Source organism: Saccopteryx leptura, chromosome 9 (assembly GCF_036850995.1).
Source record: "Saccopteryx leptura isolate mSacLep1 chromosome 9, mSacLep1_pri_phased_curated, whole genome shotgun sequence".
In the NCBI taxonomy this organism is placed as follows: Eukaryota; Metazoa; Chordata; class Mammalia; order Chiroptera; family Emballonuridae; genus Saccopteryx; species Saccopteryx leptura.
The window spans coordinates 17,132,143-17,154,883 of record NC_089511.1 but is presented as its reverse complement, the minus strand read 5'-3'; the positions used below and the strand labels follow the sequence as shown (position 1 = coordinate 17,154,883).

Below are 22,741 nucleotides of genomic sequence, written 5' to 3'. Positions count from 1 at the left end.
GAGTTTGGGTGGCAGAGCTGCAAGTGGCAATCCTCCACTTACATGGTTGGATTTTTGCTGGCAACCAGCCCTCATCCTGAAACTATCTAGGGGCTCCAGAGACACTCCATTAGCATAAACACAGAACAGTGGAAAGGGCTCATTGTGAATGACAAAAGATATGCCTATCACTCCGGAAATTTTAAGGAACCGGGGACAAAGACAAAACATGTAGTTGTCATTATACTGCACTCATTCACTCTGGGATTCGGTTTCCTTATTTTTAAAAGTAGAACAAAGTAATATGTCCTGTCTTATAGGTATTTTGGATCATAATTAGGTTAGGATTCAGTGAGACACTAAGTTATTTGGTTGGCACAAAGGCTCTTCGTAGATGGTAGTCACCACTGTCAGTTTATGATTGTCCCTTTGGTACTGGGGCCATTTGAGCACTAGTCAGTGCCCAGCATGGACCGATGGGCTGTAAACTCCCTCTCTTCTGTGTGGGTGTTGAGACTAGAGCCAGCCGCAGAGCCCCGTGGTTTGGGAACAGCTGGACCTGTTTTCAAGTGCCTCATTCGTGGTAATTTCTCGAACACCTGCTTTATGCCCCGTTTTGGGAACTGAAAGTACAGAGTGGGGAGATACAAGCCGCTCTCCTGTGGTCAGTGTGTTGTTATGATCCAGTTTTGTTGTGTGAGCCCTGGGAGAACACTGGCAAGGCGGTAGTGGATTCCCGGAGGGGGTCAGAGAAAATGCCAGATTTCAGTTGGGCATTGAAGGATGAATGGGTGCTCGCTGGGCACAGAGGACAGAAGCGTGGGGCACATTGTAGACAGCCAGTCTCTGGGGCTGGAGTAGGGTTATAGACTCTGGGCCCACTGGGGCTGGGCATGTGACATAAATGGGCAGGTGAGAAGATGGGCCAGGGTCGAGGTGACAGAGAAGATGCTTCTCCTCAGCCCTAGCCGGTTGTGTTGTTGCTTCATGGGACTTCTAGAACAGTGTACAGTTTTTCAAACGCAGCTGGAAATTGGGTTTTGTTTTGTTTTTCAGAAGTCAGTTTTTATATGCATGCTTCTGATGTTTAAATGTTGACTTGTTCAAATTTGCTTTAAACACTGTACACATCAGACCTGTCTGTGGGCTAGACAGGCCCCTAGTTAGCACCCTCTCGGCCTGATCCCCTGATGTGTTTTTGGAGTTACTTGGGCTCACACCTATACTTATTAGTGTGTTACTGAGGAGGGACCAAAAACATGTGTATATGAGGGTGACCTTCCTCTTCTTCTCTTAACATAGGCAGGCTACAGCCTTGGGTGTTTTAGGGGCCAGACAGGAGACATTAAGTGGCTCAGTGAGAGACTGTAGGGAGTGGGGACGACTGTGGCAAACTGGAAAGACTGTAGGGAGTGGGGACGACTGTGGCAAACTGGAAAACGTAGCTTAGAGTACGTGTTCCATTTAAAGTATTTCAAACATTAAGCACCAGTGTTGACTAAAAAGCACCCAAAGTCCACATCTGAGGGCATGCCTCTGTGTGCCCCCGAACGTAAGTGCAACAGTGCATGTAAAAAGCCTTGATTTTGTTTCATGGCCGAGGAACTCCAGCAGCTGATGCTGGCTAACTCTTATAGTACTCCAGTTTTAAGTCTTTTAAACTGTGCAAGTAATAAGTTATATAAAAACTAGAAGATACAGATAATAAAGTAGAATAAATAAAATCATGTCATCGCCCAAGAGAAATGAAAACATATGTCTGCAAAAGAGTATCTAGGTTGATAGTAGCAGTATTTATAATAACCAAAAAGTAGAAACAACTGAAATGTTAAAAAAAAACAGTGAAAAGATAAATAAATAAAATGTGGTGTATCTGTATAATGGGATATTATTCAGTAAGAAAGAGAAATGAAGTATTGCTTCAACATGAATGAACCTTAGAACTATTATACTAGAGTGGAAGAAGCTAGTCACAAAAGACCACAAGTTATATCATTCTATTTATATGAAATGTCTAGAATCGGCAAATCCAGCGACAGAAGCAGACTGGTGGTTGCCTAGGATTAGGGGTGGAATGAAGAATGAACTGTTAATGAGTATGAGGTTTCTTTTTTGGAATGCTAAAAATGTTCTAAAATTAGATCGTGATGATTGACTTGTATGCTTTAGTTGGGTGTATCATATGATGTGAATTATATCTCAAAGTTGTTAAAAAAAATCTTATGTGATACAACCCATCTTGGGGTAACCACTTGTCATACTTAGGTATGACCTTCTAGACTGTTTTCTCTAGACTATCTTTCACATATGCATGTATATGTGATATGTGAGTAAAGAAATACAGAACCATTAGAGTCATGCTTTTCCATTTAAACTATCTTGAATATCTTCCATGTCAAATATATAACTATCGTTGTTTTTAATGGCTGCATAATGTTCCTTTATGGAAGTACCATTCTATTTAACAGATCCCTTATTCTTGAGCGTTTTATATGCTTCCAGTTTGTTTGCTGTTCTAGATAATATCATGATGAATATTCTTATACTTAGACCTTTTGGCATTAGTATGATACTTAACATAAATTGCAGATGTGGAATTCATACACAAATAACATGAACTTCTTCAAAAACCTTTGGTACCTATTGGCCCTTTACTACATTTATATTTTTACAAATTCACCGTTAATGTGCACACTATTTTGTTTGATGTTTCGCCTCAGCATTGTATCATAAGACATTTTCCTCATTTCTGAATAGTCTTTGGTTCGTAAAGTACATTTTATAGTTTTCTCTTTAGTCCTCCAGCACCTTATCCAGAGCTGAGCATAACTAAACACTTCCTGGCTTGAATTTGTGAAAAATTTGTCCTGGCTTAACACACCGGTCCCAGCCAAGCTGCCCCGCTGGCAGACGTCCCAATGACTTCAAAGTCAGCCTTGTGCTGCTCCCTGTGCAGAAGCACCAGGAGTGTGTCGGGGTTTCTGCTGCAGGCTCAGGACTGGTATGATGCAAACATTGCTTTTTTACATCTTTAAAAAGAGGAGACTGACTTTAAAGCCAGGCCAGCAGGAGGACCTACCTGGTGTTGATGGTCCAATTAGCCTGGCACTTAAGAAGTTTGGAATTTTACCTGATTTTCTTTCCTTGTAGAGATCACAGAGGAACTCTAGTATGATCCAGGCTGTCAGGGCCTAAGGCCAAAGTAGTAATAACAGAAGTAACCATAAATGTGCAGGGGATGCTAACCGTGGGTCAGGCATGGTGCTCAGCTCTTCACATGAGTTGTTCCACTTAATCCTAAAACAACTCTGCGAGGAGGGTGTACTATTCCCACATGAGACACAGAGAAGTGAAGCATCTTGTCCGAAGTCATGGTTGGTTAGGACCTGAGTCTGGCTGTGACTCTTAATTGTGCTGTTTCTCTTGACAAGTAAGACAGAAGTTAAATCTTTGAAGCATTGGATATGTAACCTGATTTGCTTTCCAAGAAGATTAGGAGCAAATCCTCTAGGCTTTAACAACAGGGAGGCTTGAAGAACTGTGCACAAGAAAGAGCGAGATCTGGCGAAGTGTGTTCTCGAGGTCTGGAAACAGTGTGCTGGAAATGTCACAAAACGAATGACGGGATGTTGGACAGGATTTCACCAGTTTTAGTATGTTCCAGACCAGCACTTTTCAATCTTTTTCATCTTATGGAGCACATAAACTAATTAATGAGTAAAATTCTGTGGCACACATCTGTATTTTTTACAGATCTGACAAAAAAAAAAGTATAATTTTGATTCATTCACAACGGAAAACTGTTGTTGTGTTGGCTGTTGTCATTTATTTATTTGACAATTTAAGGGAAAAGAGGTGAGTGCCCTTGACTAAATAGTCAGGTATTGTATGTTGAAAGTTTTTTTGTGGCACAGTGGTTGACCATCACTCTTCTGGACTCTTGGGGAGTTTGTCCATTGCAGGATGATTTGAATGAATTTTTAAAAGATGACAGTAAGGGCCCTGGCCGGTTGGCTCAGCGGTAGAGCGTCGGCCTAGCGTGCAGAGGACCCAGGTTCGATTCCCGGCCAGGGCACACAGGAGAAGCGCCCATTTGCTTCTCCACCCCTCCGACGCGCTTTCCTCTCTGTCTCTCTCTTCCCCTCCCGCAGCTAAGGCTCCATTGGAGCAAAGATGGCCCGGGCGCTGGGGATGGCTCTGTGGCCTCTGCCCCAGGCGCTAGAGTGGCTCTGGTCGCAACATGGCGACGCCCCGGAGGGGCAGAGCATCGCCCCCTGGTGGGCAGAGCGTCACCCCATGGTGGGTGTGCCAGGTGGATCCCGGTCGGGCGCATGCGGGAGTCTGTCTGACTGTCTCTCCCTGTTTCCAGCTTCAGAAAAATGAAAAAAAAATAAAATAAAAATAAAAGATGACAGTAAGAACTCTAAGTGGTAATTAGTGTGCATGTCCTTGATAGGTCAGCAGTTTGGGTTCCTATAGTAAGTCATTAAGAAATGGTAACAATGGATTTTGCTATGGTGATTTATCAAGTAGCGTCATAAACTGATACCATCTTTGCCTTTCTTTATATAACCAACACTCCTGGGCCATTGAGACTAAAATATGGAGCCATCAGAGGGGCTGGGTATTATGCTTCTTATTTTAAAGCTTTTCAATGGCTTTCAGAGCAAAGCATGAAATGCTTCTTTTCAAGTGATTTTATTTATCTTTTTCTTTAGGATTTGGTCAACACTGGACTCAGCACTTTCTTTTTCTTTATTGCTTCCATTGTACTGGCTGCTTTAAACCACAAAACCGGAGCAGAAATTGCTGCCGTGGTAGGTGAACTCCAGTGGTTAAGATATGGGCTGATTTGTACACTTTTTGTGACTTGCTTTCTTCTGTCCCCTAGCATGTGTCCTACTCATTCTCCGTTAGCTTTCTTTTTGCTAATGAAGTTGTTATCAGGCCAGTGGAAGTCTGGTTCTTAAGTGCTGTGGTTCTCAAAGTTTGGTCCCGGAACTGCAGCCTCAGCGTCACCCAGGAACTTGTCAGCAATGCCAGTCTCAGGCTCCCCCAGGGCTGCTGAGTCGGAAACCTTTTAATCAGCCCACCAGCTGGTTCAGATGCATGCTCATTTGAGAACCACTGCTTTAGACTGTTTCCAGCAAGACCCTGCATGCCTGTCTGTTAGTGGTGTTGCTTTTAAGAGTCCTCCCTGCAGTTGTGGGGGGTCTTAATGAAGAACACAGTCTTGACACCATGTAGTAGTCAGATGACATTTTTTGCTCTTCAAGGTAGAATGCCGCGAGGGCTGGGGTGGGAACCAGATAATGTAGGACTTTTTCAGGGCTATGCGTTTCTGTGTTGTCCTGTATTTACAGAGAACATGTAGCACTTTTGTAATGGGGGGATTAACAGGTTCATAAAAAAATATTAGATTAGCTGCTCTCTTGGGTGTCACTCAGTAGCTTCGTCAGGCATTAAATAAGCCAGCCCTGCTGCTCACCCTGGAGAGCAGGTGAGAGTTCGGGGGCTGGGATTTGGAATCTCAGGCCTTATGGGCTTGAGTTGGGCTCACACAAGCCCTTGATTTTCTGTGTACATGGTCTTTTTTCTACATGCATTTTCTCATCTGGGACTAATGAAGATGCTGTAAAAGAGTCATTTTTGTGATTGTTATTTTTTAAAAGATCCAAAATACTTTGAAAGAAAGCTCAGGCTGTCTTCAGGCCAGGCAGGATTTATGTGGGTCACATGACTACAGATGTGGCCATAGTCTGACAGCTAAACGTTCAGAAGGGTCGGTGTTTGGGGCACAGCTGTAAGCTGCTCAGGGTTCTGCTCAGACACCTCGGAGACTGCTGATGTGTCAGAAGACCAACCATGCATGTTTCTTGTAGATATTTGGCTTCTTGGCGACGGCGGTGTATGGGGTGAACACGTTCCTGGCAGTGCAGAAATGGAGAGTCAGCATCCGCCAGCAGAGCGCCAACGACTACATCCGAGCCCGCACGGAGTCCAGAGACGTGGACGGCCGCCCTGAGATCCAGCGCCTGGACACCTGAGGACCCGCCCACGTCCTCCTCCCTCTCGTCCTCGTGCCCCTCCTTTTAATCAAGTTTCCTTCCCTCGTCACATCAGATTTTCATGTGATTAAGCTGAATTTTGTCCTCTGTGGTAAAAGTTCATGTTGGGAAAGGGATTCTTTTCAGAGTGGCCCTGTTAGCAAGTATGTCAGGTGGAGAGCTCCTGATCCCAGCTGTTCAGGCAGACGTTGGGGGGAGAGACCTATGGATTCTCCCACGTTCGGTGGCCGTGGGAGCAGCTCACCTCCCTGTCTGCCATGTCCACTTCAGGTCTTCACTGTCTGAGCACAGGCTTCCCGTCTGACTCTGAGCCACCCTGCCATATGCGCTTGTGACAAGTCAAGACTTCGGATTAAAGGAGGGCTGCTAGGAGGGAGGGCGATCAAGGAATGAAGGTACTGTACAAGATCGGAACAGCCGTCGGCAGTGATTCCTGGGCAGTGCTTGTAGCGAGCTCCGTCAGCGTCAGTCTCGCTGCCAGGGTCCTCCCCTGCTGCTTGTCTTCCGTGCCCGGGGCGTCGAGACAGCCGGCACAGGCCCGCAAAGCCGTGGGTGGTACTGAGGGTCTTGGCGATGGCTGTGCTGCTGGAGCTCTTGGCTGGATCTGGACTTTAGGGGGATGAGCAAAGTTGTCTCCTCTTGGGACAACTCCACAGGACTGCTGACATGCGGGAGGGTCACCTTTCCTTTCCCACCCTGCTGAGAAATCACTCGATTCTTCCTCAAATGAATCACTCCATGAATCCCAGATTCTCCTCTAGGAATATGGGGACCATCTTGTTTTTCACTCTTCTACCTGCCCTTGATACTTTGAGGCTAAATTGCAGATTTTCTGTAATTACCTTCTCAGGTAAAAGCCAGGAGAGAAATTTGATCCATTCCAGCAGCCAGAACACTTGCCCGTTGGGACCACAGGTAGGGACACCCCTTCTGTTTTAGAGATATGTGCTGATTTTCAAATACCTGGGAAGAGTTCTACATGATTCTGAGTAGACGTGTCTAGGATTTGAAAATACTTGAATTTGCACCATGACATCCTTTCACTGATATTTCAGAAGGCACAGATTATAGCTGTTTGTGCCTCAGGGTCATAACTATGAACACCGACCTTAGAAGTTTGGGGAAGAATTCTAGGTGTGTCAGGTTTTGAATTGATTCTTGACAAAGTGAAGATGATTGTGATGGAGTTAAACGAGCCCCTAGGATGCTGTAGTTTTTTTCCCTGTTGGAGACTAATTGTATCTTCTATGGAAAATTGTTTTAACTTGTCAGGTTTCACTCTCTGAACTGTTTTTAATGTTTACAAACCTCACTCTAGCTCTATATTTTGTGATTAGCCCTCACCAAGGAAAAAAACACATTAACTGCTGGTGGGAAGGTGGGAGCTTTTACAGTAATGAGGAGAGTCCCAGGATCTTATGCTAGTGAACAGTCACAGCATTAGTGGCGTACTGTGTAACGAGAGACGATGACTATGTCCTTGGGGTGGCTGGAGGAGGGCATGTGTGAGAAGGTGCCCATGGGTGGCATTGCATTCTTCATGCAAGAGCAGTGTCGGGGTTGATCAGCTGACCCTGCTGCACTGGGGAGTCTGTAGGAAACGGTACTAAGCTGTCTTTGAAGGGGCGGTATTAGTGGTTAGCTTCCTGAATTGAACATCCGGTACGATCTGAGTTCTGCTTCAGTTCCTTCCCCGGGCAGTGGCCCAGGTCACATGTGCAAACCCCTTGTCTGCTTCAGGGGCCATGGCTGCTGGTGCAGACCCAGCTGGTCTGGTGGTAACTCACCTCCCTCTGTTCCCCCGGAAGGCAGCCAGGCCTGGCCGCAGCCGGGCGTGCTGCCCCGCAGGTCTGATGGAGCCCTCTTACCGTGTCTGTCCTGAGCCAGTCCAAATCATGTTTCACAAATTCTGAACCTATTATATGTAGTGATTTTTGAGGAGATTCTGACATCTGGATTTTATCTGTTCGTTTTATGTATTTATTTTGCATTTCTGGAGTGTGTATGCCTAGTCAAACTTGGGCTTATCTTCCTCTGTGAGTTCCGTTTGAAAACAGGGTCACAAAGACTCAGCCCTGCATTAAATGGGGCCCATTTGGAAGGACCACCCTGAAATTTATCAGAAATCTCCTGCTGGGAATCATGTTACTTGGCCTAAATAAAAAACCGCCTTTGAAGTGAGATTGAAGAGAAGAATACCATTCAGGCAGGATTGCTGCCCAGGTTTTCCTGAGTCACTTCAGTAAGACCAGTTTAGCATCTGGAGGAAAGGAGTCTGTTGGCCTCCTGAGGATGTGTTGTCAGCTGCCAGAAACGGTTCTGAAGCCCTTCGAAACTGGAAATGCTGACGGATGATAAAAAGTGACGACACCTTGTACCACAGAGTGACTTAGGAGTTAATTTACATCTTAATGTTAGAATCTTTAGAATTATTTATGTCCCTGTAACTATTTAATATCCTTTGTGCCATGAGGCTCTCCCATGGTTTTTGTAAATACGTTTCTTTCTATTTAATTAGTTCGCACTACAACCGGAAGTGGCCAGGTAGGCTTTCTAATTGGCGTGAGGCACAGTCATCTATCTCGTGACCTTTGGCAGTGTGGTGGTAAGATGCTATGAAGGGAACATCCTTGTCTAGGTGAATGTAAAGACACCTGCATTTTTCTTATGTTTCCTCTGTATATAGATAAGGTCATCTATGTTTCAGAGGGTTAAAGGACTTTTTTTTTTTTTCAGATTGAAAGAAGTGGGGTTTTTTTGCATTCAATAGTTCCAATATGGATCAATGTCATTTTGTTTTGGGGCATTTTCAGGCTGAGGCAATCTTAGTGTTTCTCAATTTTCTGGTGGGATGATAATGGCTTTCATAGTTTGTGCCAAACTTGAAGAGAAGTACAGTTGCTTTGTGCATTTAAATTTGTTCCTAGAGACTGTATGCTTGAAACCCTCAAGCATTTGGTGGTTTTAGATGGATGCAAACACTGACGTCTTCAGAGAAAGTGTATCTTGGCACTGATTTGGTGGATGTGGTGTTTTTTCCCCTCTGATTCTCCTTTATCTCCCTTTACCCTGCTTGAAGGCATGGAGGGAAGTACCTTTCCCTTTCATACAGAGAGATTGTAATCATGAAAGCGTAAGGACACGTGGTGGCCCGTATAAAGCTGGGGAAGGACTAAGGCATCGATAGGTTAAAATCTCGTAAGAGAAGTTTGACTTATAGTCAAATATTTTATTTTTACTCTACAGCAAATGTCATTCAAGAGAGATTAATTACCTTTGCCTACAAAAAGGCAAGAATGTAGTAGTCTGCCCGATCCCAACACTCATCCATGTCTTTCATGGCAACTTGAACTGAAGGGCCGGCACTGGCAGAGCCCAGCCTGGCCACAGGGAAGCAGCAAGGACCGGCCTGGCTCTGAGGGCTTGGCTCTGGGCGCTGGTCAACACCCCCAGCCCTTTGGGCCCCATACTGTCCCCTGGTAGGAACATTTATGCCTATGTGTAGGTATGGAGTGTGTCTGACCTCCATTTCCTGTTGGATGATTCTGGTGAGTGCTTTGGGACTCAGCTGAAACATTCCTACTCTTTTAAAGTTGGCAGCTTCATCTACCTTTCTTTGAAGGTTTCTCTGTGATTCAGACTTGGGTTAAGCCGTAGGTAGTCCCTGAGGAGATGAAGCACTTCCTCTTCTGTCTGTGCATGTACATTAATTCTTGCTTGTAATGAGTGAGCCTTGAATGACTCCTCCAACTGTTGTGTCCTGTGTCCCAAACTCACTTTTCTTATAGACACTTGTGCTATATGGGAAGAAACCTCACCTTTCTGTGTGTTGAAGAGGCGGACCAAGTTCTAACCTCTCGCTGTACAAGACTTTCTGTGGGTTGTTCTAAGAACCTGTCCTAACAGATAAGTAGAGTATGGTGATAACACATGGCCAATTTAGTGATTCTGGAAGGCATTGATGATTTACGTGGTTCCCACTGTGCCATCCTGTTCAAAACAAAGCAACCATGATGTCATTGTGCCACTGCCTGGTTCTTACTTTCCCCACATCTTGTTTACAAGAAAATAATGACATTAAACAGGTAGCAGAAGGCACAAATACTTTCTAGGTTGAAGGCTGCTACCGATTGATTATCTAGAGCAAAATAAAAAGTTGCTTCCTGCTCCAGGGACTGCTGTTAGCTTGTGAGGTCTCCAGACCATCTCTTTTTTTAATTTCCTAGTGAAGTTTGCAGAACCTGAGGGTTCTCTCTTCACCAGGTCTTGTTTTTCTTTTTTAATCAGTACCCACTTTAAGAACCAGCCAGGTGACAGGCTGGTGAGGCAGGAGAGGGGCAGGCCTGCGAGGTGAGAGGAGGGACCCACCGCCCAGACTCCATCCGCACTAGACTGCTTACTGACTCGGCACTTCATGAAAAAGATGTACTTGATTAACTACCTTTCTGTGCTCTTTCTTGTCTTTGGAAAAGTGAGATCTTGTGGTCTGGAATCAATGTGAGAGCAAGAGCTGAGCCAGTGTGCTGGTGCATCGGATGGGCTCTTGGTGTTGAGTGTGGGGACTCGCAGGTCTGAACAGGCGACTCAGGTTCCGGGTCGGGTGCCACCTTAGAGAGGATGCAGATCGAACACTGCCTTGCAAACTTCCCAGCTCTTTGCAAAACCGTGCGTTTCTTCTCTTTTCATCAGATAGTGTTGAAATCACAAGGCCCATCTGGTAGAGAAGGGAATTTGAAATATTTGAACCTTTACATTTCAGTTCATTTTGAAACTGTCTGAAAGAAAACACCCTCAGTATCTGTAAGATCTGGAATTGTCTTCTGAAAGCCAATATTCTGCTTGACTTTTTTTCACACCAGCAAATGGCATTGATACCACCTTAGGCTTGAAACAGAGGGGTGGGTGGGACTGGATGTGTTTTCCCTTCTTTGGTCTAAAGTATATTCTTACTCCATTTGAATATTTCTCAATCTTGGTGATTTTTTTTTCTAGTTTATCTTATTCCGTAAGCATAGCAGTAAAGAAAAGTTACCCACATGCCCACTGTGTTTGAATCAATGGCAATTTGCCTAGAATAGAGTTTAGATTATGGATCCTTGAATAGTATATATCTTCTTCATAAGGTTAGTTTGTTATCTCCATATTTAATGCCAAGACTTTAATTCCGACGCCCTGGAGTGGTTTGGGGTGCATTCCACACAAAGCCTGGGGAGCCTTCTTTAAGGGGTGAGCAGCCTGCACTCCAGTGAGCTATCAGAACTTCCATGGTTCTTAGTTAGAGGAGGAATTGTCTCAAATGACCTTTGCTGATAGGATTAGGGGGAGACCCAAACTTTCTTTTCATAACTGTTCCTTCAGAGAAGGTGTGACACAGTGGAGTCTGATAATGGTTTGTATGGGATTCAGTAATAATCTGAAACTCTCAAATCCAAGTCCTCTTTGGAGGACCCTGCTGGAACCCGGTAGGAAGTACCTCCTGTATCAGGAAAGCCACCTGAAGGGAAGAGCAGGAAATAAGGACTGTGTGGGGACCTGGTGCCCATGCCAGGCAGGACCAGGTCTGACTGATGGCTGCTTCCCCCATGGGCCATTTTGCTTGCCTGCCTTTTCCAGAATCCATTTGAAAGTTTCAAGATTCTGTTCCTCTTTCTGCAGAAGCGAGGAAGGCAAGTAGTTGGGGCTTGAAGGGAGAACCGGCTGGTCCAAGGGCTGGGGGACAGCTGGCTCTGAGGGCATGCCGGATGCTCAGATGGCCCCCCAAACTGGCTCAGGCCCTAGGAGGGGCCACCTGCTTCCAACTCCTCACCCCATCAACCCATTTAAAAATGAGTCTTTAAAGCCTGCCTCATGATGAAGTGACGTGTGTGGAGAAAGCTAGTGCTTTTTATAACTTGAGTTTTAATGTGGTTCCCTCTAAGAGAATGCTAAGGATCGAAACTATTTGTATATGTTGAAATTTGTAGGGGTTCAGGAACCCATGGCAAAAGCGCTTAAATATTTATTACAGATATGACTGTATGCTTTCCCCCCCCAACGTAGGTAAATCTGTCTTTGTATATTTTAAGACAAATAATAATCACTTCACCTTTGGTGCCTTCTGTGAGTCACATAACGTGTGTCAGTCACATAAACACTCTTGTTAATCATGGAATTGAAAAAATGATGTACATTTAGTTAAACCAGATAACACTATTTTTGTAGCATGATTTTAGATTGTGTCCTTTTAATATTGCTTTCAGCAACGCTGGTTTTGAGGTTGGCCATTTTCCCTTTAAACTTCACATGTATTTTTAAAAAAACCACCCCTGGCTGTTCCTCTCTCCTCTGCTGCTTTCTCCCCTGCATCTTGTTTCTGCTTATTTAAACAGTCTGAGAGTAAGCGTATATTTCTGTGAAATAATTCTTAATCAGTATAACTGCATTTGGCATTTTTTAACCATTTGTTCAGTTTGGAGAGCCACTGCTCACCTCAGACAGTGAAAGTGGTTCCCTAGAAAAAAAGAAAAGAACAACATCCTTGGTGCTGACTTCCCTTCTCTGGGTCTGAACTGGTGAAGGGCCTGTGGTCTGGGGCAGTGACCCAGAGGGCGTCCTGTGGCCTGGCTCTGCGTTCGCATGGGGGGGACCCCGCCGGCCGGGCTCACCTTCCACTGGATCTGATTGGTTTGTGGACCTGGTTAGGCTCCATGGCCCTTTCTGGTTTTGGCCTGAACAAAATAGGTTCCAGGCAGTGAGGAGCTTGATGAGATCACTACACTGACCCTCTAGCCCCCTCGACCCCCACCCCACAGGACACGGGTTCTATCCGGTCACGAAATGCTGAGCCATTGCAACATGAGGGAATGGATTTATTGAAACATAAAATTGCAGTTTTGTCCTTTCTGAAGGGTCAGACTATATCATTTCTAACAAAGGAAACCAAGTCAGGTGGCTAATAACTCTTAACATGATTACTCATTGGTACTTGGCCCAGTGGCACTTTGGGAGAGCAATGCTAATTTAATGACCATTACACTTTGCTTCATAAAAGTCTGTTTCCTTTAACAGTTTAGACATAGCCGTGGGGCGCTCTGAGGTGATGTCCATTTGGTAAATTTTGGTTTAACTGTTGGCCGGTCAGAGCTCCTACCCTGGCCTCTCAAACCGACATGGGTTCCCTGGGGTAGGCATCACTGGCTGACTGGTTCTTGGGTTTAACTATCCATTTGGAGTGGTTTTGGGCCCCAAAGCTTTGGCTCTTGTTGGTTTGTCCGAAAGCAAAGCCTCACATTGCCCTCAGTCTCCCCCCTTTCTTTCTTTCAAAGGACCAATTTTTCATGGTACTTGTCCTGATTGTTTTCATAGTGTTCAAATCTGTATTTTTGTATGTAGAGGGAAATAATTTTCTCAACACTAATCGCTAATATTGTATTAAATTGTCATGAAGGAGTTCTTGTTTAATAAACGGACATGTAAAAATGGTCTTGTCTCTCTCTGCTGTGATTCACCTCCTGCCCCTTCAAAGGTAGCGGGCCCAGGTCCTGAAACAGGCCTGTTAGGTGGAGGTTGGACACAACCCCTCCCCATGGGACAAAGCTTGAAGCTTGTACGGCAGAGGTGTGACAGGCAGTCTGGCTGGGGATGGTAAGGTAGAGCAGACACTCCTACCACAAGCCACTCTCGGCCTCTGCACGGCCAGCTTTCAGGACACGTGTGTGTGAAGGGTGGGGCAGAGTGCCTTGCTCTTTCCCATCAGCCTCGGCCAAAATGCCGACCCAGACTCCACCTAGCGCACCCAGGTTCCCACCACAGGAGCTCCAGGTCTGGCGCCGGCGAGGTGCTGTGGGACGTTACCCTGCTACGTGAGAGGCCCTGGCGTCAATGGGGCTGTGGTGACTCTGGCAAGGTCCCAAACCCCTGTCAGTCTCCTGGATTGTGTGAGGAGCAAGAGCAGACGCCTGAGACACTCGGTGGGGCTCCTACATGGACCAAGTGTGTGTGTGTGGCTGCGGAAGCCTGGCGCTGTCAGGAGTCACCCCATCTGGGTGACCAGTCTGGGTTGACGAGTGATGCTGGACAACATCACTCTGGGTGGTGAAGGTTTTTTCAAACACACTCCAAGCAGGTAGTCAGTCTGGTTTAATTCATTATGGCTTTTTTCAGGGTAGGAGATTCACATGCAAGAGAAGAACAAAAGTTACAAATGCCCCAAAATGGGCCCAAAATTCTGGCTCATTTCACAAGGTCCTCTTGGGTTACAGGAAATGCTATTTAAGAAGCTGCTTTTGTGTAAAAAAATTATATAAAGGTATAAAATCCCACTGAAGATATATATATATACACAGCATAGGTCCTTAGGTGAACAGAGAAGGCACATTTTACCTCTCACAAGGGGGTCAGGAGACCTGCCCTCGTGTCTAGAAGCACAGCATCCTGAGCGCCCAAGAGCCTGTCGCCCGCTGGCGGATCTCCAGGGAAAGAGAGGCTCTGGCTGGGCCTGCCCAGCTACCCAGGACGCTGTCGCTGCAATTTCATCGTTTGGTACCCTTGATCATTTGGACCTGGTAAGCTCCTTTACAAGCTTTTCTTTGAAACCGTCTTAGACGCAGAATAGTCATGTCCCCTGAAGAAGACATGGTTCTAAGGTGTGAGGTATCAGGTAAGGGCACTGAGCTATGGCAAAGGTCAGTTTTCTCCTTTCTTAAAGAATGAAGAGGGAAGTGGTGCTCCTGGAACCAAAGAATCTTAGAAGGATCATTCTTGACAAAGTGCCTGGCACGAGCAGGGGCACCAAATGTAGACAGAAGTCACCGGGGCCTGGGGGCTTGGCAGTGGGCCCCTGGATGGTTTCTGTCTTGCTTGTCCATCACCTTGTTACCCTTCCCACCCCCCTTGACAAGTGCTGTTCCTGTGATGGGGCTAACAAGGCTCTGTCTGCTTTGTTCCTTTGTGCTGGTTTTTGGCAGAGAGGTTAAAGGGCTTAAGGTCTATGGAACAGAAAGAGGAGTGGCGGAGTGTTCACGGTGCCCGCCTGTGCAGAGTGGTTAGATGTGCTAAGCCAGGGGAACCGCCCTGAGTGCCGGGCTCAGAAACATCACCTCGGGGTCGTGAGGAGGCCTGCTCCATCAGCAACTCCTGCTGCTTGCGAGTCACAGCCTCCCTCCCAACACACCTGGTCCCAGGCCTCGCTCCGGCCAGCGGCCAGAAGTGCAAGAGTGAAGGCCCACGTGGCTCGGGTCTCCCTTCAGTCAGAGTCAGAGTCGGAATTCTCTTCTGCAAGGAAAGCAAAGAGGAGGCTTGGCAGGAATTTCCTGGCTGCTGGTGCCTGGAAGCCATCTCTGGGGAGGGAGAGCCAGACCACTGGCCAGAGCCCTGGGCTCAGGGTCCTCCTGCAGCCGATGGTGCTGCTGGTGGGGTCTGCTTGGCATGAAGGCCGGGGACCCCCCACAGGTAGCTGCTGTCACCTCCATGATGCAGCGAAATGGAGGCGGGAGCCCACATGCCCTTTCCCTGAGCGTCACAGCCCCCCCGTCTTCCTGAGCCGTTCTCACCTGGGTGTCAGGGCGGTACATCTGTACCACAATCCCAACCTTACCCCGCAATTGAGCAGGACAATGTGGGAGAACTACTTTCTTGTCCAGGAAACTCCATTATACTAAAAAACCAGGAATCCTCTTTTTGGCTATTTTATAGTTTCAATTGCCCCAGTCCTTTATGGCACAACCACCATTCTGAGCTGAAGGGCGGTTGGAGGGCCCAGAATGTCTGCTGCGCTCTCGTTGGGTGTGAAAGCAGAACAAGCCTGGACTTGCCTGGGTTTGCCTGGGCACCGTGGGTGAGAAGGAGAGCTTGGTTCTCCGGCCCTTAAGCCCTGGGCAGGCCAGCCTGCAGGGGGTGCTGGCTGCGGGGGCCGGTGGCCACTCCGCAGCCCAGTGGACAGTGCCCAGGAATTGAAGCGACTGACTGGCTGCCCTGGGGCTCGTCAGGGACCGTTTCACCGGGATGGAGGTGCCAAGCATGCCCTCAGCTTGCTCTTCCTGGAAAGGCTGAGGCCCTGGGGCACCGGTGCTCCGAAAGGATGGGCTCTATGATCAGTGCTGCCTGAAGGGATGTGAGATCCAGGTTGTGAAAATACTTCCTGCCCATGGGGAGAGAGGAAACGCCCCTACTCTAGCCTCAAACCAGCCACGTGTCCTCAGGGGAGAGCAGGGCCCCACCCCTACTGTCCTGGGTTATCAGCCAGGTTCTGGGTGGAAACCTGCAGGTGGCCACCCACCTTCCTCCTTGTTGGCTGTGGTCTCATCTGCAGAGCCCCCTTGTTTGAGGAATTTGATCATGTCGTTAAAGATCAGGTAGAAGTCAATTGCAAACACAATGGTGGCAAAGAAGCCAAATACCTGTGGGATGCAAGGGACAGGGTGAATGACAGATGTCATTAGGAGCTGGGAGTCCCTGGTCCAGGAGCCCGCAAAGCAGCCACCCCAGCCTCACTGCCTGCTTTTTATCTGCTTGGATAAGCAGCTCAGGTTGGCAGGCACAGGCCCCGCCCATTAATGACAAATGGGAAAATGAGTGGTTAAGTTGGCTGGCAAATAGCCTTTCAAAACTCGGGGCAGAGTAGATCTCTAGTGAGAGGACTTCAGGGGCCTAAGCAGGGAAAGAGTGTGCCCCAGATGCTAAGTGGGTGTCCCAGGGGCATCTGGGGCTGGAGGAGGGGGGATGAACTTGAGGGGGTATCCCAGGGTACTGGAGCTACTCACCCCGGCTGCTTTGGAAGCCCCATCTGAGTATTTGGCGACTGCAGTGATGGAGATGGCAAAGTAGATGAGGGCTGCTGTGACACAGCGTAGGAAGTCCTGGGAGAGAGGAGCATGGTCATACTGCCCTGAGCTCCTGGAGTGGGGCACAGCAGGGCACCAGGCGGCAGAAACAGAGCTAGAGTCCCACTGTTCCCAGAGGAAGGTGGGCCTGGCAGCCTGGATACATGCCCGGTTCCAGTCTAGCAACTGGGGGTCTCCAACCCTATCCCCTCACCCCCACTCCTCCCCTGCTCAGGTGCCCCTTGAGAGCTGCCAGTAGCTGAGGCTGCCCTGTCCCCGGTCCAGCTCGGCTACTGTCCTCTGCCTGGTGGGGGACAGGGGATGGACCAGGGAACGGGCCAGCTTGCCCTGTGGGGTTCTGGCCCTGGGTCTCCCTTTGCCACATACTTGTTGCAGATCCATTTATGCATTATGGTTTCTGTTTACTTGTCTCTAAAATGGGTACACGGAGGGTGCATCCCATCAGGAAGAATGCTGGGTCTGAAGTAATGAAGAGACCAAGGTTCAAGTGTAGGTTTGCTGTCCCTTCTCTCTGACCCATTTCATTCAGCAACGTCTGAGATAGGGCTCTGGGCTCTCCCAGGTGATAAAGCAGTTGCCAGAGGGCTGGGGGTCTGGGTAAGCCCTGCAAGTCCTCAGTTAACCTGCCCTGCTCATATGGAAATGGCTTGAATTCCTGTGGCTGAGACTCATTCCGACAAGCCCAGCTGGGAGCACCAGCACCACCTGGTGGTCACAGGCAAGAATGCAGTCTGGATTTCCTCCCTCACGGAGGAACCAGGAGGCTATGATCTGGGTCACAGGGCTGCTGACCGGTGGGACCCAGATCATCCAAGCCAGGTCTGTCTGCCTGGCTCCAAACAAGGGCAGACAGCCCCTCCAGTGCACTGAGGAAAGGGCAGGGCCTAAATGCATGACTCTCTGTCATGGCCGGCCAGCCGCTTCCTCTCGGGGCCCCAGCCCTCACCATCATGGGCCAGCACAAGCCCTGCCACTTGTCATTCAATTGCATGGCATCTGCAAAGAGGAAGAAGAGGGCCAGCAGGAACTCCAGCAGGGGCGCGGTGAGGAAGGCAGATGCTGAGGACGCCACATAGCAGACAAAGGTGATGAAGGAGAGACCCTAGGTGGGGGGGGGGGGGGGGAGAGAGGGAGAAGTCAGAGCCCTTGCACAACCCCTTACCTAATGCCCCTGAGCCACCCTGCAGTCCGGAATAGAGGAGGCTCCAGTACAGGAAGCAACCTGCTCTCAGTTCTGCAGCTGCCAGGATTAGAACCTGGTCATGGGACCCAGACCCACACCCATGTTGCCCTTATGTGTTTCTGGGCATAGCCCTGACTCCTGATACCATGCCAGGACCCAAGCAGGAAGTCCCAGCCTCCCACGTGTGTCTGGTCTCCCAGGAGGCCACCCTCTGGGGCTACTCACCCCCACACCAGCAGGTTCTATGGCAGAATCAACCTAACTCAGATAATGTCTAACGGGCTAATCAAACCTAAGCAATCTCAAAGGCAGCCCACTAAGCGGGAACCAAATTCAAAAAATCACTCCCAACACACAAGATTTGTACTTTTCACTGAATGTGATCTTTACCTGAAAAACAATAAATAAATCTTAAATTTAGTAAAGGATATGGACGCTGAAGAGTTCAGAGTTGAAATGTTCTGACGCCTGCAATTTACTGTAAATGCATGGAAAAATAAAATGGATTGATGGACAGACGGATGTAGAGATATGTGATAAAGTAAATATACCAACATGTTAACACCTGTACAATCTAGGTGGTGGGTATATGGTTAACAGTATAACTCTTGTGGTTTATTAACAGATTTGCAACTTTAGTAATAAGAAATAAACATCCAGGAGAGGAGTGTTGACTCTGCCGCCTCAGGCCCTGCTGGTCTTTGGGCCAGCTGCGCTGAGGAACTACAGGAATGACAATGTTCTCTGCAGCCCTGTCCATACACTGTGTGTGGGAGCTGATGCTGGCACACGCCGGGGCCTCCAGTCAGTTCTGCAGATTGTGTGTGCTGCAGAGCAGACCAAGGTGATGAGACTGCACTAGTCCAGTGCCCGCTGAGGCTTGTAGGATCTCCTGGGATCCTCACAACCAACCCATGTGCCAGGTGCTGCTCACAGCCCACTTTACAGATGAGAAGACTGAGGTTCAGAGAGGTGAGGTGATTGCTCAGTATCATGCAGCTAATAAGAGGGCACTGAATTTGAACCCAGGGCTGGCTTGACCCCACAGATGGTGTTCTTAAGCAGCCCTGCCCTGTGGGTGCAGGCTTTTATTTGCCCTGGTTTCTGTCACTGTGTCTGGTTTTGAACATGTCCATGGCTGAGCAGCTCAGAGTGAGGCCCAGGGGGCCCCATAGGGATACCCGGATGCCCTACAGGAAGTACTGTGGCTGCTTCAGACAAAAAGCTACAGATCCCAGGGAGTCCCCAGGGCACCACAGCTGTCCTGATCATGGCCATGGGGGTAGCTGAGTTCAACTTGAACAGATGGAAACTATGGCACAGAGGCAGCTGAGAGTCTGCTAGGGCCTCCCAGGAAGGCAAGGCATGGGACCCTGGCCTGTCCACATCACCTGATGTGCTTACTCTGCTATGGGCTGTTTGTGGGTTCTTAGGTCCTTCGTCTTCCTGTTCCCCAGCCTCCCAATGCCTGATCCTGGGGATCCCCCTCTTGATTCTTGTTTCTCTATTCCTGGATTCCTGATAGCCACTTCCTCTCCCTTCCCATGCATGCCAGCCTCCCATGGTTGGTCCTGGGGACAGAGCAGCGGTGACTATAGGAGTGACCTGGACTTCAGTGCCCACACTTCCTTCCTCCCCACTCCTCATACTCCCAGACTGAGATTCCTGCCACCCAGCTATGCCCCAGCCTCTATACTCTGGCCAGCTACCCCTTGACCTATGAGGGGCTCCTGAGTGTGGTAGATTTGGGATCCCCTCAGTGGACGGTGGATGCAAGGTTTCTCCCCAAAAGCAGCTCCCATCAATCTCTTGGGTAGGGCTGCGGTGGCCAACCAGAAGGCAAGCCCTGGAAGTGAGGGGCTGTGGGTCCTGGGCCCTGGCGCCTCATTTGGGAGTTGGGCAGGTACTGGGCTGGTGATCTCTGGGCTGACCCCAGGTGCAGAACAGGTGATAGGATCACGGACTGCCTCCTGAGGTCGAGGCAGAACCTTCCTCTGACCCCCATTCTCCTCAGTCCTTGCTGTCACCTGGCCATCATCTGATCCACCTGTCAAAACCTCTAGATTCTCTGGCCTCAGCTTTCTTGTCTGCAAAGTGGGAGTAAAGACAGGGGCTGTCAGGTTGCTGGGGATCTAAATAGTAAGTGCCCCTCCCACACCCGTCATCTCGGCCTGGCCTCTTCCTCTCCTTCCCTCCATGGAGGCCCAGACCAGCCCCCGCCCCAAAAGAGGACAGTGTGGGAGTTTTCGAAGTGTCCCGAGGACAAAGGCCTGACAGGCGGAGATTGGGGGGGCGGGAAGGAAGAAGCAGTTCAGCGGGGCGGGGCGGCAGGATCCAGGCCAGGAAGGGGAGGAGGGGGATGAAGTCACCCCACTGGGCTCCGGACCCCGCCCCTCAGCCTGCGAGCCCCCAAAGTGCTGCTGAGGCCTCACCCAATCCCGGGGGGGTCTCCATCCCAGCTATCTGGCTGGACTCCATTCCGGCCTCCGCCCGCAGCTCGAGACCCGGCTGGCCCTCCCTGCGCCCAGGAAAGCGGGCAAGGGCTCCCGGATCCGGGGGTCGCGAAGGGCCGAGTGAGCTGATTCCTCCCGGGGCTCAGAGAGGGCAGAGGCACCCGAGGTCACACCGCGTCGGGCTGCGCTTCCAGAGAGAGGCCCTGGGCCCGCGTCGCGGGACCTCCCTCTCGATTCCCCTACGGCCCCTAGTTTTGCACTCGCGTGTTGAAGACCCGGTTGGGGCCCCGTCTAGCCTGTGACCCGCACCCTGAGCTCCAGCGAGTCCGTCTGAAACGTGGGCAAGTTTGCCCAGCCTTACGGGGCTCCGAGATGGGTTCCCGGGGCGCGTTCAGACGACGGCACCCGCCCCGCGAGCGTCCGGGGCGTGGGGGGCCGCACTTACCGACTCCGCCAGCAGGAGGCGGCCTTTCAGCGAGCAGAGGAAGGCGCGCGCCGGCAGGAGGGCGCGGAGCCCGGGCGCGGTCGCACCGGGCAGGGCGCGGCCGGGGGTCTCGGGGTCCGGGTCGGGGTCCGCGTCTGGGGGCCACATGGCGGCGGAGGCACGGACGAGACTCGGCCCTGCTCCCTAAACCCCGGCGCCCAGGAGGGAAGCGGAAACCCAGGCGGTGCGGAAGGAGAGAAAGGCTGAGCGAGCTCCGCGCAGGGGCGCATCCCCGCCGCCCCGCCCCCGGCCCGCCTCCCCTCCTGCCCCCTCCTCCGCTCCCACCTCCCTTCCCCTCTTCCGCCCTCATTCCTTCTCCTCCCTTCCTCCCTCGGACCCCAGCTACCCTGGCCTGAGACTTCCTCATACTCGTCACATTCACCTCTCACCTTTGTTCTGGACGCTCCAGACCTTCGTTTTGCCGCCCATGAACACCCTGTCGGAGCTCCCACCCGTCTCTCCTAGCCCTGAAAGGGTTGTCTGCACTCTGTCCCCGTCTGGCTTTATGCCCAAGCACAGGTCCGGACCTAGGACCCTCGCGTCCATCAGCAAGACTCCTCTAGTCCTTCAGCGGCTTCGACAGAGCCGTCTGCTCCCCACACCACTCTGCCTCCACCCCACCCGCCCGTACCCATTTACTCCAGGGAGGTCCCCAAACGCACCCTTCATAGCCCATACACAGCATACACACACACCCATGCGCACGCACGTGTTCGAGGCGTCAGGAGTTCAGTTGTGATCAAGACAATGTTAAAGGCACATGACATTCCCGCTGCGCCTGGGCCTCTGCGAGGGGCACTGCCATCCATACTACCAGCCCAAGAGCCAGAGTCCCAGGGGTTGTTCTTGACCTCCTCCCTCTCCCTCACCCTCACCCTCACCCTCACCCTCACCCTCACCACGAAGGCCACACCTCCTCTTCACTTCCTAAACTTTCTTTCGTCCCTGTCCACTTCTCACCATTACATCAGCCTCCACTAGATCCCAGGCCACTCCTCTCTCCTCCCTGCACTGTTCTGAGGAAGCAGAACTCTGCTTCCTTGGCAGCCAGAGGGATGTTTAAATCCTCAAACATGGTCACCCTCATTCCTTCACCCAGAAACCCTTGGGAGCTTCCCATCTTGCTCAGGGTCTTGGAGCAACACGTAGTCCCTTGCTGCCCTCTCCTCCCTGTCTCTCCCACTCATCTGCCTTCTCACCGTTTTTTAAACAAACCAAACTTCCTTCTGCAACCGGGCTTTGCACATGCTGTGTGCTTTTTCTCCACCTTGTTATCTGATGAATTCCTCTTGAATCTTCTGTGATCATAACGCAGCACCACTTCCGCAGAGAAACCTTCACCGACCTCTCTAGCGAGGTAAGAGGCATTCATTTACTCATTTATTTAATTCATTTAACAGCAGAGCTAGAAGCCCAAGATGCAGGGAAGCTTATTTTGTGGGTGTGGGTTAACTCTAAATGTTTCCAGAGAATCTTGAATAAGATGATTGCTGGTAATAGATGTCTGACAGGTTCAGAGGGCAGCCAGGCAGCCTGTGTGGAAGAAAGGACTGAGCTAGGTGCCACCAGGAGGAGAGAGATTGTGGAGGCCCAGGGCCTGCTGTTTGGGATTTACCCCAAACTCCCTGGGAGGAGACCAGGTGGGGGTTAGAACGTGGACCACTTGTTCCTAATGTGTGTTAATTGAAACATGGCTCGAAATTGCAACTCAACATAAGAAAACAACCCAATTTAAAAAAGGGGCCAAAGATTTG

At 49.6% G+C, this 22,741-nt stretch overlaps 2 protein-coding genes across 2 annotated transcripts in view; one reads left to right on the top strand and one right to left on the bottom strand.

The window, feature by feature from the left end:
- Nucleotides 1-13,508, top strand: part of CMTM4 (CKLF like MARVEL transmembrane domain containing 4) — a 63,483-nt gene extending 49,975 nt beyond the window's left edge. Inside the window, exons 3-4 of the mRNA XM_066349808.1 lie at nucleotides 4,698-4,796; nucleotides 5,862-13,508. Coding sequence (XP_066205905.1) covers nucleotides 4,698-4,796; nucleotides 5,862-6,026 — 264 coding nt within the window. The 3' untranslated portion in view covers nucleotides 6,027-13,508. The remainder of the gene's footprint in view (nucleotides 1-4,697; nucleotides 4,797-5,861) is intronic.
- A 640-nt stretch (nucleotides 13,509-14,148) lies between these two features.
- CMTM3 (CKLF like MARVEL transmembrane domain containing 3) lies at nucleotides 14,149-21,218 on the bottom strand. Its single transcript, XM_066349809.1, has 5 exons — nucleotides 20,949-21,218; nucleotides 17,814-17,969; nucleotides 16,787-16,882; nucleotides 16,303-16,423; nucleotides 14,149-15,299 (listed from the first exon to the last, which is right to left on the bottom strand). The coding sequence occupies exons 1-5, from the start codon at nucleotides 21,093-21,095 to the stop codon at nucleotides 15,271-15,273; spliced, it is 549 nt and encodes a 182-aa protein (XP_066205906.1). The 5' UTR covers nucleotides 21,096-21,218; the 3' UTR covers nucleotides 14,149-15,270.
- Nucleotides 21,219-22,741: the final 1,523 nt, after the last annotated feature.